The 25,745-nt window shown below is 57.4% G+C and overlaps 12 protein-coding genes across 12 annotated transcripts; 5 read left to right on the top strand and 7 right to left on the bottom strand.

Moving 5' to 3' along the window:
- The first annotated feature begins 3 nt into the window (after positions 1-3).
- Positions 4-1,826, top strand: N657DRAFT_116714 (translation initiation factor eIF3 subunit). The gene is made up of 4 exons (XM_062785799.1): positions 4-107; positions 304-378; positions 597-676; positions 740-1,826. The coding sequence occupies exons 2-4, from the start codon at positions 354-356 to the stop codon at positions 1,451-1,453; spliced, it is 819 nt and encodes a 272-aa protein (XP_062645485.1). The 5' UTR covers positions 4-107; positions 304-353; the 3' UTR covers positions 1,454-1,826.
- A 655-nt stretch (positions 1,827-2,481) lies between these two features.
- Positions 2,482-4,915, bottom strand: N657DRAFT_665461 (uncharacterized protein; the record flags this gene model as incomplete). Its single annotated transcript, XM_062795291.1, has 2 exons — positions 2,482-4,028; positions 4,078-4,915. 2 exons carry the CDS (start codon positions 4,913-4,915, stop codon positions 2,482-2,484), a joined length of 2,385 nt encoding a protein of 794 aa, XP_062645484.1.
- Positions 4,916-5,244: 329 nt separating this feature from the next.
- N657DRAFT_647906 (uncharacterized protein) lies at positions 5,245-6,785 on the top strand. Its single transcript, XM_062793416.1, is given in 7 exon segments — positions 5,245-5,559; positions 5,624-5,704; positions 5,717-5,718; positions 5,830-6,112; positions 6,182-6,206; positions 6,270-6,351; positions 6,405-6,785. The coding sequence occupies 7 exon segments, from the start codon at positions 5,350-5,352 to the stop codon at positions 6,490-6,492; spliced, it is 771 nt and encodes a 256-aa protein (XP_062645483.1). The 5' UTR covers positions 5,245-5,349; the 3' UTR covers positions 6,493-6,785.
- Positions 6,748-8,175, bottom strand: N657DRAFT_577231 (uncharacterized protein; the record flags this gene model as incomplete). The annotated part of the gene is made up of 1 exon (XM_062789239.1): positions 6,748-8,175. A coding segment is annotated over one exon (1,428 nt), but the record flags the coding sequence as incomplete, so codon positions are not given.
- Positions 8,176-8,783: 608 nt separating this feature from the next.
- On the top strand, positions 8,784-10,381 carry N657DRAFT_647904 (NAD(P)-binding protein). Its single transcript, XM_062793415.1, has 4 exons — positions 8,784-9,042; positions 9,112-9,305; positions 9,361-9,425; positions 9,483-10,381. Exons 1-4 carry the CDS (start codon positions 8,988-8,990, stop codon positions 10,123-10,125), a joined length of 957 nt encoding a protein of 318 aa, XP_062645481.1. The 5' UTR covers positions 8,784-8,987; the 3' UTR covers positions 10,126-10,381.
- N657DRAFT_116593 (MFS general substrate transporter) lies at positions 10,353-12,870 on the bottom strand. The gene is made up of 5 exons (XM_062785798.1): positions 12,541-12,870; positions 11,956-12,482; positions 10,943-11,891; positions 10,713-10,886; positions 10,353-10,651 (listed from the first exon to the last, which is right to left on the bottom strand). Exons 1-5 carry the CDS (start codon positions 12,584-12,586, stop codon positions 10,581-10,583), a joined length of 1,767 nt encoding a protein of 588 aa, XP_062645480.1. The 5' UTR covers positions 12,587-12,870; the 3' UTR covers positions 10,353-10,580.
- A 1,059-nt stretch (positions 12,871-13,929) lies between these two features.
- N657DRAFT_647900 (uncharacterized protein) lies at positions 13,930-15,014 on the top strand. The gene is made up of 3 exons (XM_062793414.1): positions 13,930-14,093; positions 14,175-14,339; positions 14,442-15,014. Exons 1-3 carry the CDS (start codon positions 14,010-14,012, stop codon positions 14,721-14,723), a joined length of 531 nt encoding a protein of 176 aa, XP_062645479.1. The 5' UTR covers positions 13,930-14,009; the 3' UTR covers positions 14,724-15,014.
- A 318-nt stretch (positions 15,015-15,332) lies between these two features.
- N657DRAFT_577214 (uncharacterized protein) lies at positions 15,333-16,444 on the bottom strand (the record flags this gene model as incomplete). Its single annotated transcript, XM_062789237.1, has 2 exons — positions 15,333-16,278; positions 16,338-16,444. The coding sequence occupies 2 exons, from the start codon at positions 16,442-16,444 to the stop codon at positions 15,333-15,335; spliced, it is 1,053 nt and encodes a 350-aa protein (XP_062645478.1).
- Positions 16,445-16,728: 284 nt separating this feature from the next.
- On the bottom strand, positions 16,729-18,223 carry N657DRAFT_647899 (uncharacterized protein). The gene is made up of 3 exons (XM_062793413.1): positions 18,102-18,223; positions 17,278-17,990; positions 16,729-17,173 (listed from the first exon to the last, which is right to left on the bottom strand). Exons 1-3 carry the CDS (start codon positions 18,165-18,167, stop codon positions 16,948-16,950), a joined length of 1,005 nt encoding a protein of 334 aa, XP_062645477.1. The 5' UTR covers positions 18,168-18,223; the 3' UTR covers positions 16,729-16,947.
- A 1,015-nt stretch (positions 18,224-19,238) lies between these two features.
- N657DRAFT_673474 (NAD(P)-binding protein) lies at positions 19,239-20,175 on the top strand (the record flags this gene model as incomplete). The annotated part of the gene is made up of 2 exons (XM_062795690.1): positions 19,239-19,589; positions 19,654-20,175. The coding sequence occupies 2 exons, from the start codon at positions 19,239-19,241 to the stop codon at positions 20,173-20,175; spliced, it is 873 nt and encodes a 290-aa protein (XP_062645476.1).
- Positions 20,176-20,370: 195 nt separating this feature from the next.
- N657DRAFT_577415 (glycosyltransferase family 2 protein) lies at positions 20,371-21,193 on the bottom strand (the record flags this gene model as incomplete). Its single annotated transcript, XM_062789249.1, has 2 exons — positions 20,371-20,989; positions 21,075-21,193. The coding sequence occupies 2 exons, from the start codon at positions 21,191-21,193 to the stop codon at positions 20,371-20,373; spliced, it is 738 nt and encodes a 245-aa protein (XP_062645475.1).
- Positions 21,194-21,715: 522 nt separating this feature from the next.
- On the bottom strand, positions 21,716-25,325 carry N657DRAFT_657727 (ATPase, P-type cation-transporter; the record flags this gene model as incomplete). Its single annotated transcript, XM_062794835.1, has 4 exons — positions 21,716-24,038; positions 24,093-24,773; positions 24,858-25,057; positions 25,122-25,325. The coding sequence occupies 4 exons, from the start codon at positions 25,323-25,325 to the stop codon at positions 21,716-21,718; spliced, it is 3,408 nt and encodes a 1,135-aa protein (XP_062645474.1).
- Between the last annotated feature and the right edge of the window lie 420 nt (positions 25,326-25,745).

The following is a 25,745-nucleotide window of genomic DNA, read 5'->3' as shown; positions in this document are numbered from 1 at the left end:
GTACTGCAGACGACATACATGAGGGTCACGGCGTGCTGCACAAGGAGAGGTTAATGTGAGGGTTCAAAGTCAGCAAGTGGAGGGGTCTGGTTCTCATCGGGGCTCAGGTAAGGTAAGATACCTAGGGAAGGTTCGTGTAGTGGGGTTCAATGCCCCACAGACACAACCCGCTTTATCAGACTGTTTCAAACGACTTTTTGTCTGGTGCCTAACGCAAACCCAATCAGCAACTTTTTTCTACCATTTTCCTTACCTGACTATCCGTATCCATACGCGCGACATCCTCCCTGCGAGAATCGTCAGCCTCCGACGCCAAACCCGTACTTTTCGTGCCCGACAGTTAATCTCAAATCATGCCTGGCCCAAGTAAACGGTGGGGTAAGTTGCCATTCTTCCTTTACCCCGCGATCCACTAACGAGGCGACATTTTCGCTACCTCCCATCGATGCGAGGCATTGCGAGGGGGATCGCTCGTGCGTCTCCATGCGCAGCATCCGGACTTGACTGTGGAAAATAGTTCTGCGCGACTTCTGACCCGGTACCCCTCAGATGGCAGTTGCGCTGACATACACTGCTTACAGAGGAAGAGGAGGAAGAGTCCAGCTCTGCCCCGAACTCTCCGGTCGTAGGAGCCGTGCGGCGCAAGTTTGACGACGAGGAGGCCGAGGATAGCGATGTACGTTTGTGCCCTACGAAGCAACGCGCCGTGTACACCAGACCTAACGTGTCGCCATGTTAGGTTCTAGACTCATGGGACGCCGCCGAAGATTCCGAGGCCGAGCGCGAGAAGGCGAAGAAGGCTGCCGAAGCAAAGGCCAAGGCGGAGGCAGAAGCTGCCGCAGCTAAGAAGAGCAAGGCCCAGCGGATTGCCGAGCGCCAGGCGGAGCGCGCGAAGGCTAAGGCCGACGCCGAGGAGGATGACAGTGACGAGGAGACCGAGGCGCAGAAGCGTGAGCGTCTCCGCCGGACCGAGAAGGAGGCCGACCTTAAACACGCCGAGGATCTCTTTGCCGACGTCGGCAATAACATCGGGGGGCGCAAGGCGACGACGGCAGGGAGCGCCGTGCCGATTGATGCCAGCGACCCGACCAAGACGGTCGATATCTCGGAGTTGCCGCTGTTCAAACCTGCGACCAAAGCGCAGTTCGAGCAGCTGCGTAATGTCGTGGGCCCCATCCTGTCGAGCAACTCTAAGAAGCCGCACTACACTTCTTTCCTGCAAGATTTCGCCAAGCAGCTTGCAAAGGACCTGCCAAGCGACCAGATTAAGAAGATTGCCAGTACCTTGACTGCTCTTAGTAATGAGAAGATGAAGGAGGAGAAGGCGGCCGAGAAGGGCGGCAAAAAATCGAAGGCAGCTAAGACCAAGACTTCGCTTGCGGGCGTCGCCCGCGGCGGCGGGGTGGCAGACAGTTTGCACACGTACGACGACGACGATGGCTTTGGGGAGTAAGTTGTTCGGAACCCTTAACATTGCGGAGCTCGAAGACTAACAATTTCTAAGTGATGACTTCATGTGAACGCTCCTCATTGTGGCCGAGCAGTTCGCCGGGCGGTATCCCTATCGCTGCACTCCTGGATTTGAGCGACCGGACGAAGACTACATTGGCTTTATCCCAATAAGCGCCGACCAGTCCACGAGTGACCTCCCTCTAACATACAAGAAGCGCTATTCAAGGCCTGGTGCGTCAGGGGTAGAGCAGCGCCCTGTCCACGGTAGTTGCGTTGGTGGTGGGATGGGGTGGGTGATGGGAGGACGTGGTCGCCAGTCTGTTGGGCCGGCGTTGATCTGCCCGAGATATTTGGGGCGGTAGGAGAATGCAGGGCAGCGTTTAGAATACTATTATTGTACCAGCAGAGCCTTGAGTTCGTCTACTCGGAATATGACAGCACAATGTTGACGTCCGTATACGCGATGCGGATTCCATATCATGCATGATATACCTGTGCTGTGCGGTGCGGGCTGGTAGTGCTTAAGGTACTGGTACTTGGGGGGTTTGAGCTACACTGTTGGCAGGACCTTAGGAACGCTCGTTTCGTCCGCAAAATCATACAGACGCATCATCTCCCAGCGCTGCTGATCGTAACGTGATCCACTATTCTGCCGAGAATGTCCGTTAATACAAAAGGGTGTATCATGCCATATGCGTTCACCACCCCGCGATGCCATCGAGCAATGGCATGAACGTCATACCTAGATGAGGAACATCTCTACAATCGGCCGCCATGTATTGAACCCTATACCCAAAAACCCAACGCCGACTTACTCCTCCCATGCATGCCAGCCAGACGAAAACACGCACCACCCGTTCCCAGACCAGAACAACCATCGCCTTGCCTTTTTGTTTACAACCCACTTTCAACTTCCCGCGTTGTACACATCAGACATCAAACACAAGCACAGAGCAGAGAACCCCTCCAATCAAGCAAGAAAGGGGGGGAAAAAAAAGAGGGGGGGGGTAGGGATGACAACGAGAGACGCTACATCAAATCCCCCGCCACCCCCGCAAGCAAAGCATGCACAACCAAGCTAACCGTCCACAGCCCAACCCTCTTGAACCTTCGGACGCGGCTCTGCTGGTCCTCGACGGAGCGCGCAAACGCCGCGTACACCTCGGCGCCCGTGTCATCCATCAGCCCGCAGTCGTACACGGTCCAGGAGCCGTCAAAGTCCGAGAGGCGTTTCACGACGCGGCAGTTGACGGGTATGTAGGTGCGCTTGGCGTTGATGTAGGCGACGATGGGTCGCACCAGCGCCTGGTTGACGTAGCTCATGTGGCGGTTGTTGAAGAGCGGGACCGCGGCGCGCACGTCGTTGAGGTGGATGCGCATGTCCATGACCAAGTAAGAGGGGGGTTCTGTGGAGGAGGAAGAGGAGGAGGAAGAGGAGGAGGAAGAGGAGGAGGAGAGGGCGGAGGCGGCGGCGAGGTTGGCTGGGGTGGTGGTTGGTATGGCCGGAGGGGTGGGGGAGGAGAGAGCTTCTTCCAGTGGGGAGGAGGGAGGGTCGTCGGTTTGGTCGTTACTGTCATTTTGGCCGTTGTAGGAGGCGCCCGGCGTGGAGTTATCGACGACGTCTATTTCTTGTTCAAGGTTTCGGCTGCTGGCAGTTTCGAGAATCTTGAGGTAGCGGTTGCTGGTAACCGCTTCTTCCATCTTGTCATAGAAGTCGGCTACTACCTTGCCGATGCCTTCTTCAGGGTCAGCGGGAAACATGATGTCGGCGACAATGTCGACATTTCCTTCGTAGATCCAACCGAAGGGCCCCTCAACGTTGCGGTTGAGATGGTCAATCTTGAGCCCGTCGATGCGGCACCGCGAAAATTTCTTCCAGACGGATGTGTCGCCGAATTCGTCGTGTCGACGCTCCGCCGCCGAGGACACGCCGTGGATCTGTCGGGGGTGAATGGTGAAGAGTGACCCGTCGAAGGAACCCGACATATGTGAAGCGGAGAGGAAATCGTAGAAGAGCCACTGTTTCCGCAGCTGCGGAAGCTCGCAAGAAAAGATGGAGACGGAAAAGGGGCGGAACCCGCCGGGCTGGTGGACTGTGACCAACAGATCCTCCAGCTTAAAGTAGTCCAGCTCAAAATCTCCCGGGTTGTGTTCGTGTCTATAGGAGAGGGGGTCCTGGTCCGTAGCTGCCCAGCGGACAGAAGTCCGGTCCACAACGCCTCGGACGCCTTTGACCTCGACGTCCTTCAGCAAGCCCTTGCCATTCCACCACTTGATGAATGATAGCGTGACGTTGACCGTGTCGATCGTCACGTCAAATTGGCTGTAGTTACCGTCGTCTTCTTCCTCGACGACAGCTGTTTCCTGGCCCGCCTTTCTGGCTGCCGCCGCTTCCGCAGCAGCGTTGGAAGAGCCCTTCTTCACGGATGATTTGCCCTGTCCTGGCCGTCGAGACACGAAAACATTACGGAAGGTGATGACGCCGTCCTTCCACTTCGGAACGATTGCCGATTCGAAAACGACGGTCAGGCCGGCTGATTGTGTGAGGTAGTCGCCGATCCACTTTGCGAGGGTTTCTAGCGTTCCGTTAGCATCGTCCGCTAGACGGGCGCATAGGTTACCTGCCTTGTGCAAATACCGTGTTGATAAACAAAATTATTAGAGAGAAAAAGGTGGTAGTTCCGACCAAGATCCACACGAGGTGCCCAAACAGGAACCAAGAAACAAATGCCCCCCATTCGTCAGCGTTCCAAGGCCGCATGCTCCTAATCGAAGCCCATTTGAAGCGTACTTTCAGCCGTTGCCAGAACCCCGTTGCCGCTGCAAGCAGCTCCTCCTTTGTGGGCCGATGGGGAAGGTGAAGATACTTGGACATCGACTCTGCCAGCGTCTCGTGCTCGGAAGATCCGGGAGCTGGCGTTCTGACCGGGTCTGGCCTGGGTGTCTCTGGCTCCTGTTTGAGAGAAGGCGGCTTGCTCTTGTCTCCTTCCCCCTTGGTGCTCGAGCTACTGGCCCTTTTGGCAGAGGGTCCCCGCCAGCTTCTGGCTTGTCGACCCTGCTGCCATGCTTGGCGAGCCAGCTGGCTCAAGTTCGCTCTCTGCCCCGAAGTCCCTGCCAGCGCCGAGTCGGCCGCGGCAGAGCATGTTGTCACAACTGCGCTTGTCGAGTGTGGACTAGAGCTAAGTCCGAGAAGCAGCAAACCGCCCGAAGCACAACTCTTCCGGACATTCCTGGGGGGGATTCGGGAGGGATACGGCTGGAAGAAACGTCTCGCGGAGTGGAAGAAGCGCGTGTTCTGACAGTGTGGTGTGTTGAAAAAGAACTGCCCTGCTGCTGGCGGGTTTGGAAGGTGGTTCGGCGGCGGTCGGCGGCCGGGGAATCTTGCGGCGAGGACGGCAACGGAATCGCGGATCGATCCCCAGAAGTGACGGCCCAGCTGGGTCGTGGATACGCTAGAGGTCATTGTTGAAAGACATGCTGAAGCACACGGACCTCACTAAGCAATCCTCAAGCCATGGCCAAGGCCAGCTGTCGATATGCGTCTCGAGTGGTGTTGTGGTGGGTTACGTTCTAGAACAGGGTGAGGAGGTCCGGAGCAAGTAGCGAAACCTTGGAAACGCGGCGCGCATAAAGACTTGTCGGCCATTAAGCTAGCGTCATGGACACGCAAGGGTGCCAGTGAGACAAGGCTCCAGCCAATGGATAAGTTTTGATTCTGCCGGTGGGCCCACGACTTTTTTGACCGAATTCCTAACCCCACCATCAAAATCGCAGTCACAGACAATACGGTGAGCACGCCGACGATAAGCACGACAACGACCCTTCGCCCTTTCAACGTAGATCCTCCGCCGTATCCCCTGACGGTACCGTGATACACCATAACCAAAAACTGTCACGATGCCCGCGCCGACATCCCTTATCCAGCCGCCACCGGCGCCCGAAGCGGTCCTTCTCCCCGCCCCCGAGCAAGAGGACGAGTTGCTCGTCGACATGCAGGAAGCCAGTACCACAAAACCCAGCGCCGTAGCGCCCCCAACAACCGAAGAAGACGCGGAAATGGCCATCGACGAGGAAGGGCGGCCAAGGTTTGCTCCAGGAAAGGACGTGGTATGCGGAAGCCAGCCCGAATTTGGGACGCATGGACAGCTCCAATTGACGTCTCTCGTCCCAGGACCCCGTCCGCCGCGCCGAGACAAGAAAAATCCCCATTCCGCCAAACCGCATGTCCGCCCTAAAAAGCAACTGGTCCAAGGTAAGCCCTCTCATCCATTCCCTTCCAAGTCACGATCTTTGCTAACAACGCCATTCAGATGTAGGCACCTCACCCCTCATCTCTCATAACCACCCCCAATCTAACACACCCCCTCACGCTCTCAGATACCCCCCCCTGGTCGACCACTGCAAGCTGCAAGTACGCATGAACATCAAGGAGAAGCGCGTGGAGCTGCGGTCGTCTAAGTTCACGGCGTCCAACGACGCGTTGCAGATGGGCGCCGACTTTGTGTCGGCCTTCGCCATGGGCTTCGACATTGACGACGCCATCGCCCTGCTGCGCCTCGACTCGCTGTACATCCAGTCGTTCGACATCAAGGACGTGCGCCAGACGCTCGGCCCTGACGCGCTCGGCCGTGCGATTGGTCGTATTGCCGGCAAGGATGGGGTATGTCATTCCTTCGTGGGTCGGGATGTGTGTTGAGTGGGGCTTTGCTGACGGGGGGAATGGAAATAGAAAACTAAGTTCGCTATTGAGAATGGTGAGTTGCAGTGTCGGTGGATGAGGAGTTGGGCAGCAGATAGGGGCTAATGGTTGCTTACAGCGACAAAAACACGGATCGTGCTCGCCGGGTCGAGAGTGCATATTCTCGGGGCCTTTGAGAACATAGGCATGGCCCGTGAAAGGTGGGTTCTTGGTAAAAGTCATGCCACGCCCACTCAGCTGACTGTCTTTCCAGCATTGTTTCGCTGGTGCTGGGTGCACAGCCTGGCAAGGTCTACAACAACCTGAGGATTATCGCCTCACGGATGAAGGAGAGGTTTTAGACCTGTCGCACAGCGGGGAAAGAGCTTCACAGGGACATCGGGCATGGTCGGCGTTCAGGAGTACACTGTTGCTTTACATGATTTGTCAACGAACGAGGATAAATCGGCATACCCAGGGATCTGTGTCTGGCTGCAAATTGCCAGTGATTCAATATCCATCGGATGAATTCTCCATGCCCACTTAGGGACCGTCGCGGGTATCATAGTTCAAAAACTGCCCTCCCTATTGTAGCCTCATCCGCATACTACTCGATCTCAACGTCCAATCTTCTTGATATGGACCTCCAGCTGGTTAGCCTCGTCCGGGTCAACGTCAATATCCGTGACCAGAGCCTCCGCATCCAATTTCTCCCCATCAAACCAGATCGCAACCTCGAATTCGGGCCCAATATTCCGCTGTGTCCGGAACGCCTCAATAAGCGCCTCCACATTCGTCTCCTCCCTCGCCGTAAGCTTAAGCGGCTCATGGTCCTTTGCTTTGAGCACAATCCGAATCCCTTTTTTCTTGGGCGGTGCCGTCTCCTCCCCTCCACTCTCCCCCGCCACACCCCCATCCACCCCGTCCTCCCCTGCATCCCCAAGCATCATTGCCCTCTCCTTGCCGCGATTCGCCAGATACTCGGCATACGCCTCCTCGGTCCACACCTCCAAGTGGATCCCGCCGCGCAAGTACCCCTCCCCACCCCTCAACCCGCCCTTCAGATTCCCTTGCGCGTCGACCGCCACACCCAGCGACGCGAGCGTGCTGTGCCCGTAGATCTTGTTGCCCTTCCACGTGAGGAACAGCCGCTCGGCCACGTCGTCAGGGATTGTGATGCCCGCGGCGCAGTTCTGTGCGATCCATACCCGCAGGAGCAGCTGGACCCCCTGGTTGAGGCGAAGCTTGGCCATCAGCGGCTTGTTGGCGCCGCCTGCCAGGGGGGAACTGATGATCACTTGGACGACGGCTTCTTGGCTTTGGGCGGCTTGGATGGCGCGGGCTTTGGCGACCCATTCGCTGAACTCGTCGTCGTCGTTTTGGGTTGGGGTTGGGGTGGTTGTGGCGGTGGTGGGTTTGGAGGGAGATAAGGAGGGGTTGGTTGGGAGGATCTCAATGGGCGAGGAGGAGCCGCTTTGGGGGAGTGTTGCAGGCTTGGTTGTCTTCTTTGTTTGGAAAGGGGATGCGACAGCGAGAGGGCTGGAATCGTCGTCGGAGTCGGAGTCGATTATTGCGACGGGATGTTCTGGCGAACCGACTGGGTTTCGTGAAGCGGCTCGCTGAGAAGCTGGGGTTATGGGAGTTGGCCCTGGGGTCCTGGGTCCAGCTGCAGCAGGCTTCACTGGCGTGAATGGTCTCCTGGCTGGGATTACCTCCTTGCCTTTTCCCTTAACGTCCATTATTAGGTCATCGTCGGAACCGTCCAGTACTATTGATTGCTTGCGTGAGGAATGGGTTCCGTGTGAAGGGCTTGCTGAGGTCCTCCTGCGCTTTCGGTCGTGCTGTTGCTCCTCCTCTGCCTCCTGGACTTCCCGGAGAATCTCGGGAAACACTTCTTTGGAGTGACGGAAAAGGTCGAGGTCGTTGTCCTCCTCGTTATCTCTAGTATTGGTAACTGCCTGCTGCTTCCGTGCTACGGTCCGCTTGAAGGGCAGAGCCCTCCGCTTTGGCGCAGGGGCGGCTTGTTCGTCTTGCGCCATCGTCGCAGTTGCGTCTTGAGGTCAACTAATCAACTGCGCAAGTGGATTACAGCGGGTTCCTGTTGTTGCAATCGTTCCGTAATCTTCTCTTCGCTGCAAAACAAGAAAGGCGGTGGTGTTCCTGTTCGGACGGAGCTTGTGGCCTTCGGGAGTTGCAAGTACAGAGAAGGTTCGTGTTGATGGATCGCGAGAGTCAACGCCGCGTTGACCGCGTCGGTGGGGCACTGAGGAAACCAAGCTCAATTCTGAAGGTCAAGTTCTTGGACCTTCTTTTGGCGGCACGATTTGTTATGGACAAGATAAGATGCAAGCTTCAAGTACCTTCAAAGCACTTTAGATAGATAAGTCTTAACTATCCCAGAAATATCAGTTTCGAGCACAGAGACGGCTCTCACGGCTGTCTGAAGGAGATTTCGCCCAAGAAAAAGCGTTCCCGTTTGCTGGGACGGACATGTCGGTCCCCCTGTGGAATGTTCCGCACGTCGCTCTGCCGGGACCCACAGCACATTGGGTGTCGGCAGAGTGGGTCCAGCCGAGGTAACCCCAAGAATGGCATGTTTGATCCGTCCTTCGCGCGCCGGGGAAGAGCACTAGTTAACAGTAGACGAGGTCACGAGAGAACAAACAAGACCGCCTTTCTTCGCTGATGCTCAGCCGCAACTTTTGGGAGTTGAAAGTGGTTGTTTAAGCTGTCGCTGTGAGCAGGTTGTCGTGCACCATCAACAATTACTTTTCATTTACTTCCTTGCCGCACTCTTGCAGCCTACCTACTCGCTTACACTTCTCTTCTGGGCCGGCTACATTGACAGAGCGGAACAATGTCCGTTCCAAGATCGGAATATCTCAGCAACGTCTGGGCCAACGACATCTTCGGTAAGCAAGCGAATACCCTCGGAGCTGGTCCGTCCAATCTCACTCACTGATCATAACCTGCCGTTACAGCCAACCGCGTGTTGTTCATCACAGGCGGCGCCGGCACCATTGGCAGCGCCCAGACGAGGGCGCTGGTGCACCTCGGCGCCGATGCCTGCATCATCGGGCGCAGCGTCGAGAAGACCGAGGCCGCGGCCAAAGAGATCGCAAAGGTCCGCGATGGCGCGAGGGTGCTCGGCATCGGCGGGGTTGACGTCCGGAATGTAAGTTGACGTCGGACTCACTTGACAGCTCCGCTTATACTGACCACGTATCAAGTTTGACACCCTCAAAGCGGCTACAGATCGCTGCGTAAACGAGCTGGGAGCCATCGACTATGTCATGTAAGTTTCAACCCCTTTCTCCTCATCCCACACCACATGACCAAACCTCCCTTCCAGCGCCGGCGCAGCAGGCAACTTTGTCGCCCCCATCTCCGGCCTGAGCCCCAACGCCTTCAAGACCGTCCTTGACATCGACACAGTCGGCACCTTCAACACCATAAAAGCCACCATCCCCCACCTCATCGCCTCCGCCGCCCGCAACCCCAACCCCAACCCCAACCACTCCCACCAAACCGGCGGCCGCTTCCTCGCCGTGTCGGCAACCTTCCACTACACGGGCATGCCCCTGCAGTCGCACGTCTCGGCTGCCAAGTCGGCCATCGAGTCCTTGACGGCCTCGCTAGCGCTCGAGTACGGGCCCCTGGGCGTGACGGCCAACTGCGTCTCGCCGGGCGCCATCGAGGGCACCGAGGGCATGGAGCGGCTGGCGAGCAGCCTCGTTGGTCGCCGGGAACGGAGCAAGGCGGTCCCCAGCGGGCGGTGGGGCACGGTGCGCGACATTGCCGACGCGACCGTCTTTTTGTTGAGCGACGCGGGGAACTACGTCAACGGGACGACGCTGGTTGTCGACGGGGCCGGGTGGAGGAGGCAGGGGGCTGTTTCGGTCGGTTTGGATCCGGGGATGGTGTATCCGGATTTCCTGGTCAAGGGGGAGGTGAGCAGAAACTTGAAAGATGGGAGGAAGAAGGCGAAGTTGTGAGCCAGGGGGTTGCCGTGAGAATCAGGGGGTTGTTCGAGCTGATGTTTAATTGGGAACATGCGGAAGGGGGTCAACTAGCATTTAGGTGTATAGTGGAGGGCGTTGTATACCAAGCAGGCATGTATCGCATCACCCATTGTATCAAGCATTGTTTTTCACACACAAACCTCCGCCTCCTCCCCCCCGGCTCCTCCCCCGCCCCTTTTCTCCTTTCGGGCTGACACGATAGGAGTAAAACAGATGTACATGGGTCGTATGCCAACGTCTAATTAACTCATCCCAGAAGTCATTACCGCCCCGGTTTATCCGCCATGACTGGGCGCCATTAGATATATATGTGCAAGCTAAGCAAAAATCAGGATCAATGCAATGTAACTGCCCTTTCCAACTCCAAACAAGCGATGGTAGCCTCAAAGTGAACATGATGCAGGCGATGGCGTGTCTCAACAATACGTTTACCGGACCTTAAAGATCTCGAGCAAATCATGGCGGTGGAAGAAGCTGCGAACCCGCTTGCCAAAAATATCTGTTGCAATCGTGTCAGAATGCTTCATCAGAGTCTTCGTCCTTCACAGAGACAAACTTACACATGGGAATGCTAAGCACGCAGACGCCCACCTGGATTGAGGCGACGGTGTTGAACAGAGGAGTAGCCTTGGTCCCTTGCGTGATAAGCCAGTCAAAGGCCTTCAGAGTCAGAGCAAAGCTGAAGATGTTCTTAAAAATGATCATGCATGTGAAGCCCTCGATGGTCAAGTCGCCTGTTTCGCGTTAGCATCCGTCTAATGCAGCTTCAAGATGGCCCGCTACGACTTACGGTAAGCATCCACAATATACAAGGAGCTCGCCACAGCGCCGATGACCATGCCGGCCACTTCCAGGGCGAAAAAGGTCAGCGGAACGGCGTAATGGTACTTGCTGTACAACAGCCCGTCGACCGTAATGCCCCAGCCATACAAGCCGGCGCAGCCCAGGATCATTTGCGGAATGACGAGCACGATGCGGAACTCGGGTTCGTAGACGCCTCCGTTCCACTTGGTCATCTTCTTAGCGCTCCAGTCGGACAGCAGGCCGGCGACGACGAAGCCGAGGATGGCGCCGATAAATGCCGACGTGTAGGCGTAGCCCGTCTTGACCTCGCCCCACCACAGTGGCGTCGAGAGGAAGAACTGGGCCAGGATGACGCCGATGAAGACGGTCCAGCCGATCATGAGACCCTGGATGAGGCACGCCCAGGCAAAGGCAGGCTGCAGGAAAAGGGGCAGGGGCCGCAGGAGCAGCTTCCAGAAGCTCTCGTCGGTCTTCCGACCGTTGAAGAGCGCCAGCGACTGGACAAATGTCGCTTTCGGTGGTATCTTGCTCTTCTCAGCGGCCATTGCCGGGGCGTGAGTGGCTCGGTGCGCTCCTGACGGGCTGCTGCCTTCTCCGTTTAGGCCGGTCCTAGACGTCTCACCATTGCCGCTGTGACCCGACTTTTCCACGTCCTCAGCCGCGAGCTCGGGGCGCGCTGAGCCGTTGGCCTGCAATTCATGAAGGACTGGGTTTTCGGTGTCCAGCAGGTCAAGATTCAGGCCTGTCTCTCGCCGATATGCCGTCTCAGGGCAGAAGAAAAAGACAAGCGGCAGACAGACGCCGCAGAAGATGGCGACAAAGTAGAAGGTCCACCACCAGCCGAGCGTATTGGTGATTTTTCCGACGAGGATAGGAGTGAAAAATGCGCCGCCGAACGTGGCCAGGTTGGTGAAAGCCATGCGGATACCGCGTTGCTGTTCCCTTGTCAGCCGTTTCCCACTTGACTCGACCACTTACCGAGCACCGCCATCAACTTACATGGACGCAATACAAATCTCCCACAGCCGCATTGACGAGCGACTCAAATGGAGCCGTAGCGATGCCCTGGAAGACCCTTGAGACCACCATGCTCCTGTAGTTTTTGCGCGACGCCCCGCTCCACGCTGCAGTCACAACGAGCACTGCGGTTCCGGCAACGAATAGGTGGCGCTTGCCCCAGATACGGCCTGAAGGGACAAAGATGAAAGCCCCAAGGCCCACACCCAAGAGATACCATCCAGTCAGCTCCGCAATCATGGTGAAACTAGCCACGAAGTCGATGGACAGTGTCAGCGTGTTGGCGGCGAGGATCGGACCAAGACATGTCGCGAGGATGGCGACCAGGGAGAGGATAAAGGTGATGAGATCGCGCTTCCATAACGGCCAGTTCAGGGGGTCGTTGGGGTCGTCGGACGGCTGCGGGACCAGAATGATGGGCACAGGCCCGCTGGTGTCGCACTTGAGGCCTTCGACGCCGTCGACTGCATACTGTGGTCTCTCTGGGTCATCGAAGTATCGGGTCGTTCCTGCGATGCATGCTGTCAGCGGAGGCTCCGGAACGGCAGGTGATCGCAGTCGTCGTACCCGGGACATGGGCCAGGACCCTGTCCTCGAGGATGCCCAAGCCCATCTTGACGGGATGCCGGGTTGGTGCGTATGCTCTGCAGGCAAGAAGAAAATCGCTGGGTCAAGAAAAGGACATGGCATTTGTCCGTTCGTTGTCTCGATTTCAAAGTATCGGAATCCTGGTTTGCTGTTTCTCGGAGAGCAAAAGACTCAAAATCAAGGGACTGACCCTTGCAAACTTTGGGTGGACTCCCGCGCTTTCTGCAGTCACGCAGCGAAAGAGGGATGAGAGCTTGGGCGGTCAGAACCAGCCAGGCCGAGCCCCCAATCTTAAATCGTCAGCTGCTGCCGCCCAATCCAGGACGCAAGAAGGTGGGTAACGGGGGATCGCAATGACAAGCCCTCCGACGATCCGAGACGAATCACCATCTGAATTCAGCCCTGGGCCTTCCGTGTGGTGTCTCGGATTGTTCCTTTTGATTAATGTTTTTCATGGCGGCGACATCTTCATACCAGATTAGACCTGAGCTCACTGAGCTTCCACCCATGGGCATCACACCGCTTTGCCCATTCAAGGCTAGGTAGGCCAGTGTGACCGCTAGCCAAACTCTACACAGTAATGTTAATGTTGACTAACGGCATTGTTTGTGGGGCGCATACGGAGCTCTTGGGCGACCCCACTCCCGACGGACTGTGACGCACTCTGACCAGAGGCCTAAGACGAGGGAGATCCGTTTCAGCTCACTGATGGCTCTAATACGATGCCGGAAGGGTCGCTGGAAACAGTGGACTTGCCGGCCAAGACTCAACCCTATAAGACGTATACAGGCATCCGTGAGACTTCTCTTTGGTGTGACGCTCAGCTCGCGTGGTATCGGCCTGGAGAAACAGTCCTGTCTCGGCATACATTAGGACTGTACAGATACATTCCACTGGATTCCAACCATCCTTCTCTGTGTCTCAGATTGGATGGACGGATGGCTCGGATGGATGGGTTGGACCAGGTCCGTCACACATAGCAAAATCAAAGCATAACAATATATACATCCGTACCTTAGGTACTTACGCATTTCGCGCCGTAGTACTTGCCAGGAGAGTGACCTAAAGTCTTCCATCCACACCTGGCCGAACGCCGTCAGCTTTGAACGCGATATGCAGACCGTCATCATCGCCCTTTTCGGCGGAACTGCGGCAGGCACGGCTTGCGGCCGCGATGGCGGTCTTCCGTTTGCAGGCTGAATGGGGGTGGGGCATCATCCAATGGTTTGCCAGTGGCGCTGATCCTGGCCAGCATGGCCAGGGGCTGATGTCGGTGAGTTTCTGGGGTGATGTTTGGGGTCGCTGCACGGTTATTTAACAAAGCCTGGTTCCCCATATTGGCAGCTCCCGCTCCCGCTCCTTCCTTGCCTGGTCCCCAGCGATTTCGAGATTCACCCACAGCTCCAGAGACAAATCAATTGCCCTTCGACATCTACACGGTCGCCACTATGAAGGTCCCTGCTGCTCTCCTGTCGCTCGCCCTGGCCTCTGCGGTCGTTGCCCAGGGTAGCCCCGAGCTCCCCGAGTGCGCTGTGCGTCCCCTCTGTTTGAACACGATTATCGCCAACAGTACTCCCGGCAGCATGCGCTAACCCGTTGTCCCGCAACTGCAGAAATCATGCGCGGATAACTTTCTGACGGGCGGCATCGGCGGCTGCACAAACGCCGACGTCGCGTGCATCTGCTCCAACAAGGACTTCCTCAACAGCATCGCCTGCTGCCTGACAAACGTGTGCGACCAGGCCGCGCAGGAGCAGGCTGTCCAGTTCGCTTTGGGGGTGAGTTTCTCTCTCGCAGCTTGCGCCCACCCACAGCCCCACACCCCCTACGGTGGGGTGATTTATTGATCCAGACGAAAAGCTCACCATTTCAAAAATTAGATCTGCAAGGGCGCTGGAGTGAACGACCTGCCCACCGCCGTCGTCTGCCAGTCCGCTGCCGTATCCAGCACCGGCAGCGCCGCCAGCACTGAGTTGACCGCGGCCGCGACCTCGACCTCGGCCTCGGGCTCCGAGACCACCGCCGCCCCGACGAGCACCGGCAGCGCCGCGAGCCAGGCTTCCGCTGCCAGCAGCACCAGCCGCGCGGCTGGCCCCCGGCCCACCGCTGCGGCTGGTCTGGGCGCCATTGGCGGCATTGTGGCCGCTGTCGCGCTCCTCTGAGTTCCGCCAACGCAATACGCGGTTTTCCCCTCGTGGTCTGTCAATGGGTTGTCTCGGTTGACGATTTGGCGCTGGATATCGGGCGTCGAGGAGGGGTGGTATTTGACGATGGTTATGGACCCTAATGTACATGACGTATAATTCCGTGCGCACTGGGACGAGAGCTGCTGCTGGTTATCAGTGCATGTCTCTGCAGCACATGATCTACTGTACTGTCGGCGTGACGTTATACATGACGCTGTTTACGGACCAGCAGTATTAATTCAACTAATCCTTCCTTGACATCTTCACCGACGTAAATGCAAGGTGTTGCTTGGTATGCGTGCTTAACCCAAAATCAACCACCGCATTTGAAGACGGTAGGCTTGCTAGCAGTTCTCAAACCTAGAATGCTTGGGGGACTTCTTCAGCAGATATTCGAACCCAAGAGCATCGATCCATAGCCGCCTCCGGCCGTAACGTTCATCCTCGTAGCCGAAATATATCCTTGAATCCCAGGGTATCACTACTCCATACCGTGTATCCCGAAACGCCGCCCCTTCCCGCACACAAGCAAGATGAACTCACTTGCCCTGTTCCTGGCCCTTCCCCTGCCCATGCCCAGGAGGCTTACCGAACCTTCCTAATCACCACCTTCCCCCCGGCCTCCTCCAGCTCCCACCCGACCCCGAACCTCCCCTTCAGCTCCGCCCACCCACAACCCGTCTGCTCCTCGAGCACGCCGACCGGAACAGACAGGTACGCCCGTCCAAACGCTCGGAGGGTGTGCTCCCGCACCTGATGCTCGGCAAACTCCATCAGCTTGACCCGGTACAGGTCGACTTGTTTCTTAAGTCGGCGCCAGGCTACCCAGTTGTCGCTTGTCAGCGCGTCGAGGATCGACTTTAGCTTCAATGTGTCGGAGGAAGGGGAGGAGCAAGTGGAGGAGGAGGCTATCGTGGTTGAGTGGTGGTGGAGGCGGCGGCGGTGGTGGTGCTGTTGGTTGTATAGGGAATAGGCCTCGGCTAGGTCGCCTCTTCGGCAGGCTGTGTCGAGGATGTGGTAGGTTGTTATTTCGGTCAGTTCGACGCTCGTCAGGCTGCTGCTGCTGTTGGTGTTCTTGTCAGTGGGTAAGGGTGCCGGGTTGGTGGTGGTAGTGCCGGTTGGGTGGTCACGTTGTTGGTGGTGTCGGCGGAGGAGGTGTAGCAGGGACGGGTAGTAGGTCTCGTACGAGGATGCGAGTATGCCCAGACGAATCGAGAAAAGGTAGGCTTGGGTTGCGAAGTGGTCGTGCCGGTGGGAAGCAACGAGGGCCTCGCGGAGCTTGCGGAGGGCGGAGAGGACTTGGGACAGCTTCTCGGTTGATGGAAGGGTCGCGATTGATTGGGATAGGGAAGCGGATGACGTATGTGGAGGGAGAGAGACTGATGTTGTGGTCGTGGTCGTGGTCGCGGTCAAGGCCAGCCGGGCGAATTGCTTTTGCAGGCTGTCGCTGTCGCCGGCTTCGGTGCAAAAGGCGAGGTAGCGCTCGACGATCCTGGCGTAGTATGCTTCCTGGACTTTAGGGGAGAGAAGTCTTGAGTGATTGGGCTTTGGTTAGCCCCTGAATCAACGCCAAGAATGCATGAGCAATACCTTTTCTCCCCTTTCGAGGGTAGCCCGTACTCGCCGAGCGGGTCCTGTTCTATTGGCCTGAGCCGTGATAGCGGCCCTGACGGCGCTCTTCCGCCTTTCCTCTGCATCGTGACGGCGCGACTGGTAGGTGTGCTGAGCGAGATTTAGAGAGGGTTGTCTTGCCCCGCCGAAGATGGTGCTGTGTGTGATGGGTTGCGTGCCCTTGGTTGTATTGTACACACTGTACTAAACTGCACGTAAATTACGGTCCCGTTGCCTTGTCAACTCGCAATTACCCCTGATATTCAGCAAGCTACAAGTTTGGAGAATGCAATGGCGTCAGGTACGCTTTGGAAAAAAAAAGAGGTTTTTGCGTCCTATTGTAATTCGTTATGAAGGGCAATGTTTCAGGGCTTTATTGACCGGCGTGTCAATTTAAAGTGTTGTTTTCCTACTATTTAGCTCCCCGATCATATCGATTTCCGCACTCCGTGGAGGGCCATGATGAGCACAACGGCGTTCTCGAGTTTGAATCCGGATAAAGATGCGCAAGGTCCATAGCTATACACTGATTTAGGAACGACCTGAGCCAAGGAACGACCTGAACCAATACTGACAAAACCCATGTCCTTCATTGCTCCTCTAGCTGGTCTGCATAATTTCGCAGATCCGGGATGCAACTCTCAAAGTAACCATGAACAAGTCGACGGGCTTCGGGTTTGTCTGCGTTTACGGACTCTTGTTTCCGGATATGGGCCAGGTATCCTTCGTCTTCCGCGAGGGGCTTGGCGTAAAGCGTGTAGAACCTCTCGCTCCGTTCCAGAGGATCGCAGGTGGGATACTCAAAGGCAGCAGCCCTGACGGACCGTGGGTTAGCATCGTCACTCCTCACTGCTGGTTGATTGACAATGGAAAAGTCCCAAGTGAAGGGTTGCGGAGTGGTTAGGAAGTACATTCTTACCGGACAAGAAAATCATGGCGGAACAGATCTCCTACCCTGGGGTAGGTCAGATCCGCCAGCCACTGGGTATCATGATGGTAGATGGTTGCTGTAGCTGTCCAACCCCGGCCGTATCCGGCTGGTGGAGTGTAGGCAAGGCAGATCCTGCGGGAATACAGCAGCTCCTTTTTGTTGTCGAGGGGATTTGCCCTGATGCTAATGTTGTCGGACCAGCATAGTTCAAGCTTGTTGAGCCAGGGCACGGCCTTCAGGAACGACTCGCTCAAGTCGTCGCAACGGAGGTGCCACTGGGCCACCCAGGGCGCCGCGTCGACATCCGCCTCACCCAAGCGCTGAATAGGGCAATAGTGGCTGGCAATGAGATATTTGGAGCGCCAAAACCGCGGAGCGATGCCCTTCTGGACGGTCTTTTCGGGCCGTTTCCACCAGCCCACTTGTTTCTGTTCTCCCTTGGACGCGGCAGATGGCCTCAGTGCCGGGAGTACCTGTGGCCTGGTGGCTCGCAGGCGCTGCAGGGGGGGTTGGAAGCACGAGAGGCGGCGCAAGACTCTCAGACAGAGACCGCGGCGGGGTTTGCCAGTTGAGGCTTGAATGGCAGCGTCTTGCGAGTCCACAAGAGCTGACTTCTCCGACTTGAAATCACCTGTTGGTGGGCTGGGCTGTCGGCCGACAACTGCGTGGTACGGAGGAGGCAAGACCTCGAGACCGCCTTGCTTGGGATCCGTGTTGTCAGTTGTCATGATGAAGGATTATCTGCGAGAAAGGTTGTGGCAGGAGACAAAAAAAGGAGAGGGGGTGAGCTGGAGGACAGTATGAATGCTTGCCTTATGGGAAAGACACGGCACTTCTTGTGAACGGTCCCAGAAGCACATCACGCGCGCGAGGACCATACTTGTGATGTGGTTATGACGTTTCCACGGACAAAATCGCCGTGCCGAGCAACGGGTCTCGAAAACATAGAGTACAGCACTGACAGCTACGGATGCTGGCAGCTGAGACAGCCGATTCCCTCATCGTATCTCTGAGAATGAGAACTGACGGGCCGTTAAGGTTGTGGTGGTTTCTAATACGGCTATCTCGGAGGTTTGAAGCCCTTTAATGCTGGATGGTCTCTTTCAAGCCGTCATGATGCTGGGTCCGACAGGGGTGGTCCGTCCGGAGCTCGTGCCCATCTTGATCGTCCGTTGTCTGGGTCCGCGCTATGCATGGTAGGTTATTGCGATGGTCAAGAGGGAATCTAAAATACGTGTCTCGCAATGCTCTCCTCAGCTAAACTCAACATATCGTAGCGCAGGCTAACATAGAGCCTGTAATTTTAGGTCTCCAGCAGATTTCGGGTTCTTTAGGGTTTCAAGGCCATAACAGTGCAAGCGAAAGAACCAGCTATAACAGCAAGTACACCGGTTGAGACTAGCAAAAATAGAGGTCGGAGGGATCGCAGGAGCGTCGTGAACTTGTGCAGGTGACACATGATACTTCCACCGGGAGTTTCGAGCTTCTGGGTCTGATGGTGCGTCTTTAAAAGACAGAGGAAGGGCCCCACCCAACATTGGGCAATGTGGGGCTTCACTTGAATACTGTACGGATCCGTACCTTAAACCATACCCTTCTCAAACCCCGTCTGAGTCTTTCAATTCAAGTACCATGTAGTACTCCGTGCCAGTCCTCGCATATTGGACCCGACTGGCCCGCAGGACGGGGCAGACTGTCCAGTATCAGCAGAATCAAGAATACGGGTTGGAATGGCTAAGAGAAGATAGAACCTACAGTACAAAGCGGACTCGGTTCCAGGGCGGGGTCCCAACTGCCACGGGTGCTAGGTATCCGAGGTTGCCTCGGCATTGCCATCTCGGTATCACCATCAAGCTGAGGCTTGAATAAGCTGAATGAGATCCTTCTTCCTCACTTTCTTGAACAACCGTGAACTTGAACCGTCAACACTCGCTCTCCCGCCAGGCAATATGTTAGAACGAATCCAGCAGCTTGCCCGCCAACTAAACTACCCCAAGGGCCTCTTGGACTGCCAGGTGGTCATCATCACGGGTTCCGGCCAGGGCATCGGGGCCGAGTGTGCGCGCTTATTCGCCAATGAGGGCGCCAAGGTAGTCGTATCGGACATAGACGCCGCCAAAGCCGAGGACGTAGCAGCCAAGATCAGAGCCAACGGAGGCGAGGCGCTTGCTGTCGCAGGAGACCTGCTCAGGGACGAGTGCATCAAGGAGCTGGTGAAGAAGGCAGCCGAGTTTGGCAACGGCAAGATCCACATCATCGTCAACAATGCCGGCTTCACATGGGATGGCGTCATCCACAAGGTATGATGCCCCGCCTCACTCTGTTCCTTGAGCAATGGCGCATCCCAGGCTGACACGCCAATAGATGACGGACAAACAATGGGACACGATGCTCGCCATGCACGGCACGGTGCCCTTCAAGCTCGTCCGCGAGGCAGCCCCTTACTTCCGCGTCAAGGACGGCGAGCCGCGCAACATTGTCAACATCTCGTCCACCTCGGGCCTGCACGGCAACGCGGGCCAGTTGAACTACGCCATGGCCAAGGCGGGCGTCGTCGGCCTAACCAAGACGATAGCAAAGGAATGGGGCCCCGCGTTCGGTGTCAGGGCCAACACGGTCGCCTTTGGCCACATCGAGACGCGACTGACTGCGAACAAGGAAGCCGGCGCGTTCGTTGAGGTTGACGGACACAAGGTACCACTGGGGATCCCAGAGAAGCAGAAGAAGGCCGCTGCTGCTAGCGGTGCCGTCCCGTACGCCGACATCCCGCTCAGGAGGCCTGGGACGGCGACCGAGGCCGCGAGTGCCGTGTTGGCGGTTGCGTCGCCGCTGAGTTCGTATATCAGCGGGCAAACCATCAGCGTGACAGGCGGCAGGAATATGTAGCTGTCTGCCTGCATCAGTCTCTTCGAGCAACGCTCCGGGACGATGGATGAGTGTGATAACACAATATGATTGCAAGAAAGTAACCATGCAAACGCCATATCCCCGCCCTACTCCTACAACGGCAGGCGCCATTCCCGCCATTGGTATCTCTGAATATTACCATTTATCGACCGCCCAACCGGCAGTCACATCCGCTCACGTCGACCACCAAAGCTGCAACACCCCCTTGGCATACTCAACAATTTCCTCCCCGCCCAGCTTACTGTCCCCATACACCCGATCCACAAACGAGATGGGCACTTCCCCAATGCTGTAGCCCTTGGCCTTGGCCGTGACCGCCAGCGCCATCTGCATGGTGAACCCGCGCGCATCGGTGCTCTCAAACAGCTTCTCCAGCACCACCCGCTTGTACAGCCGAAAGCTGCCGGTCAGGTCGCTCACCCCGGGCCTCAGCACCGTGTCGGCAAAGATGTTGGCGCCTTTACTCGTCAGCTTGCGCTTTAGGTCCCAACCGTAGACGCCGCCGTCGCCGGCGTAGCGCGTGCCCGTGACGATGTCGTAGTTGTGGCGCTTTTGCAGCGCGATCATCCGCGGGATGAACTTGGGGTGGTGGCTGAAGTCGGCGTCCATGATGATGATGTGGTTGCCCCGGGCGAACTGCAGACCGTGTACGTAAGCCGTGCCCAGCCCCAGCTTGCCGGTGCGCGTCTGGAGTTGCACGTGCGGCGCGTAGGCCTTGACGAGCTGCTTGGCCACTTCTTGGGTGCCGTCGGGCGAGCCGTCGTCGACGATGACTAGTTCCCAGTCGAGGTTGCTGAAGGGAACGGGGAAGAGAGGTCAGTTCAGTTGGCTTTTGGCTGGTTGGGTTGATTAGGAGGTATGGGAAACGGAGAACGTACTGCTCGGTAAAGGTGCGGTTGAGCAGCCAGGTGATGATGGGCAGGTTCTGGCGCTCGTTGAAGGTGGGCAGGATCACCGAGTAGGTGTCCTTCCCAGATGACGCTTTCGCAGGGGCCATTTGTGTCTCTTGCGAGCGGGCAATGGCGAGAGCCGAGGGTTGAGGTGATGCGATGAAGTACTTACGCTCGAGATGCTGGCAGGTGGCCAATCTGGCCCGACGCGACTCGAGCTACGCTATTGGCACGAGTCCCCTTTTGAGGTTTCGCTAGCGCTTTGGTTGCCTGCCGGGAGAATCGCTTGGCAGCTAACCCCTGCCAAGACTTTTCCAACTTTAGCTAGCTTGCTCACAATCGTTCTTACCCACACACACACTCCTCACATTTCTTTTTTGGCTGTGTAGAAGGACATTGATTCTCGAATAATCCCTTCAAAGGTTGTTTCTTTACATACGAGTTACTAACTTCTTATTTCCACGCCATTGTCTTCGTCTACCTGAAATAACGTAACGTGATCAACCCGTCGACCCTCCGTTTCCCCTCGTCTTGGTCTTCAGTGCCTCTAAGACTGCTTCTAGTCCTCGTCATCTGTCACCTCAAGATAGACACGTTCACAGCTCATTACAGAATAATTCCACCGACCATCACACCGGTGGCAGCGAATTCGTTCTCTGTTGCGTTGTGGCCGCCGACAACTCCCCGGCCGAATGCGCCTTGGACCTGGACTCGGTCCGACTGACGCTCAACGTCCTTCCAGCACTCAGCCAGCTCCTGACGTGCCCGAGCCCCATGCTCTTGTAAAACTTCCTGGCGCCCTCCTCGCCCTGCGACCAGGTCCCCTGCACCACCTTGTGGTCGTCTAGGATGTTCAACCTGCGCTTGACATACTTCCACGCCTCGATACCAACGACATAGATGATGGTCATGCCGATCACGACGCCCCACTCCCAACTGATGGCCGTGTGCTTGAACACATCTCGGTTCAGGTAGGGGATGTACACGGTCGGGAACACGCTGACCAGCCCGATGGCGACGGCCCAGAAGAGGAAACGGTTTTCGTACAGGTCCTTGAAGAGCGGGAACCGTGAAGTGTCGTCCGGATTGAGGCGAAAGAGGGACCGCCGGATGTCCTTGAACTCCCACGCGCTGAGCAGGATGAGCCAGGTAAGCTCGGCGAAGACAGCGGCCCGGGCACGGAACACGGCTGTGCACGACTCGGAGTACATGCGGTTGCAGTCGTGGCCGAGCTGCCCACCGTACATGCCGTAGACGACAATGACGAACGTCATGAGCGTGCAGGTGCCCATCAGCAGCCCGTATACCATCATGTCGGCGAGGATCTGGTTGGTGAAGACACCCCTCCTCTTGTCATGCGGCGGCTTTCTCATGACGCCTGCGTTCGCCTTCTCCCTGCCCAGGCCAAACGCCGGGAACGACGAGGTCACCATGTTGATCCATAAAATCTCGAGCGGTGAGATAGGAAACACCGAGAAGCCCGTCTCGTCTTGGAATCCCAAGCCCGCAATCAGCAAAATCACCTCGCCGACGTTGCTGCTCAGCAGATGCAACACGAACTTCTGGATGTTCTCAAACATCCTCCTCCCCTCCTTGATAGCCGCAACGATACTGTTGAACTTGTCATCCGTCAGCACAATCTTGGCCGCCGACTTGGCCACGTCGCTGCCCGAGCCCATGGCAATGCCCACGTCGGCCCGGCTCAGAGAGGGGGCGTCGTTTACTCCGTCGCCCGTCATGGCCATGAACGCGTGCCGCCTCCTCAGCGCCTCGACCATGCGCGACTTTGTCTCGGGCGCGCACCGCGCGATCACCAGCGGCAGCTCCTCCAACGCGTCGATCTCGTCTTCGGTCATGCGGTCAAAGTCGGTCGCCTTCATCACCACCGTGCCGGCCACGCCCGAGGGGAGCACGCCCATGTTGCTCGGGATGATGCCGACCTCCTTGGCGATGGCTTTCGCCGTTTCCGGGTGGTCGCCCGTCAGCATGTGCACCTTGATGCCCGCCCGGGAGCACTCAAAGATGGAAGGGGACGTCTCGCGCCGCGGTGGGTCGTAGATGCCCGCCAGCCCGAGCAGCACCAGGTCCTGTTCGACCGCCGCGCGGTTTGCGTCTTCCTCGGTGGGGAAGTCTCCATTCGAGGCGATGACCTTCTTCTCGCTGCCCGGGACGTACCGCCCTTGCCACGGCCGGTACGCCACGGCCAGCACTCGCTGTCCGAGCGACGCGAATTTTGTCATTTGTTCGAGGATCTGCTCCTTCATCTCGGCCGTCATGGGCTGCTGCGCTTCGCCCGTGCCGACGTACGCGCACAGGTCCAGGATGCGCTCCACAGCGCCTTTTGTGAAGACGACGCTGCTGCCCGGGTCAACGAGCCCAGCCTCGTCGTTGTCGGACTCCAGCGGCGGGTTGTACACGACCGACATGCGCTTGATGGTGCTGTCGAAAGGGAACTCGGCGATCTGCGTCCAGCCCTGGGCTTCCATGGCCTTCTTATTGCGGTCGTAGCGGTGGGCAAAGACTTGCAGGGCGATCTCGGTTGGCTCGCCCGTTGTCTTCCACGCGGTCTCGGTCTCGTCGTAGCGGACCGTCGCCAGGTTGCAAAGCGCCGCCGAGAGCAGGAACAAGCGGAGCTCTGGTGTCAGGGACGCCATCTTGGACTCGGTCGGCTTGGGTGGGTTGAGCTTCTCGTCCGGCACGCCGTCGAACTTGACGGCTTGCGTCGTGCGCTCCTCGTCAAAGTCGCGCTTCTTGTTGTGGTCCTCCGCCTGCGGCTGGTCGCTGACGGTGCCTTTGTACGGGTCGTTGGGATCCGTCGAGCCGGTAACGGTGTAGATGGCCGACGGCGGAAGCCAAACCTTCTTGACGATCATGGCGCCTTGGGTCAGAGTGCCTGTCTTGTCCGAGCAGATGTTGGTGACCCCTCCCAAGGCTTCGAGGGCAGAAAGGTCACTGTTGGCAGAGTTAGCGTGTGAAGTCTAAGAATAGATAGCAGGGGTTACGTACCGAACGACAACATTCGCCTTCCGCATGACCGTCGTCGCCACGACCATCGAAATGGTCAACACGGCGACCAGCGATTCCGGGATGATTGCGATGCCCGTCGAGATGGCATAAATAACGACCTCCTTCGGCAGCGGACTCACGAACTTGTTCACGCCGAACACGATGACGGCCAGCAGCAAGGCGCAAAAGAACAGCAAGTAAGCCAGCTTGGCCAGCTTGATCTGCAGCGGCGTGCCCTCGGTCAGGCCGAGGAACTTGCCGAAGAAGTCGTACGTCCGGCGCGCGGCGCCCTTGATGGGCTGGGCCTTGCCGTACTTCTTCCAGTTCATTGACCGCCCGGCCTTGCGGCGCTTCTTGTTGGTCGACGCCGCGATCTTGCCCACCTCGGTCTGCATGCCCGTCGCCACGACGATGCCGCGGCCGCGGCCCTTTTGCACGATGGTCGTCGCGTACGCCATGTTGACGCGGTCTGCGATGCCGACGTCGTCCTCGCACGTGGCGGGCTGCGAATCGGTGCCCGGGATCGTGATGTCGTTGCCCGTCTGCTTCTCCACGGGGATTGCCTCGCCTGTGAGCGATGACTCGTCGCAGGTCAGGTTCATGGCCTCGAAGAGTCGCACGTCGGCAGGGACAGTGTCGCCCATTTTCAGGTTGACGATGTCGCCGGGAACAACTTCGGCGCTGGGGGAAGGGGGGGGCGGTGTTAGATCTGTTGGGCGTGGTATAAAGGCATGAACGGAGTGAGGGGAAAGGGTGGCGACTCACTTTGGCACGACAATACTTTTGCCGTCTCGAAGGACGCTGGCACTGGGTGACGAGAGGGCACGTAGAGCATCCATCTTCTTCTCAGCGCCGTATTCTTGGTAGAAGCCAATGGAGACGTTGAGCACGATGACGGCCGCCAGGACGCCGCCTTCGATATAGTCAGCAACACCAAAGCTCAGGGCCATGGCGAAGAAAAGGACCTACTCATGTATGAGCATGGGTCAGGGTGAGGTGGACGGGGTTGTACAAGGCAGCGGCACGCACCAAGATCATGGCATTGCAGAGCTGGCGGATGAAGATGGTGTACCAGGCAATACCACCGCCGACATCTAGCTCATTGGGACCATACTTTTGCTGCAGCTCGGCAGCCCGGGAGGCGGTCAGGCCCTTGTCGACATCGGTGCCGACGGCCTGCTCAACCTCCCGGACCGAGAGGAGAAAGGGATGCTTGGGGAACTCGGCAGCCATCGGACGAGGACAAGTTCACTGCGAGCAGTACACGTGATGAACAGGGCCTCGAGCGATGGAGACTTTGCTTCATTGGCGTATAGGCTGAGAAAAGGGTAAGGGACTCCGTGTCGTAGAGTTTCCGATGCGGATCCTACGATATCGGCAATCTAAGTTCTTGAGAATCGGCTGAAAAGCTACTATGACGACAGTCACCGGGAACGGGGGGTGTTGCTTTGTTTATATACCCCAGACCAGAATCTGGGGAAGCCCGCTGCAAACAGCCAGATATGAAGAGCCGCCTCCTTCCTCTCACCGATAACCCGACAGAAACGGGCGAAAGCATGGTTGGCGTGGTAGGCCAAGGAAGACCAAGAACACTATCCTAGCCATCGTCCGGTGTTGAGAAGCAGTCCAGCGTGGCAGAAGTCGTCGATGCCC

The sequence above is a fragment of the Parathielavia appendiculata genome, assembly GCF_033297405.1.
Source record: "Parathielavia appendiculata strain CBS 731.68 unplaced genomic scaffold N657scaffold_11, whole genome shotgun sequence".
NCBI lineage: Eukaryota > Fungi > Ascomycota > Sordariomycetes > Sordariales > Chaetomiaceae > Parathielavia > Parathielavia appendiculata.
The sequence above is the reverse complement of the archived record's forward strand: the minus strand, read 5'-3'. Positions and strand labels throughout refer to the sequence as shown.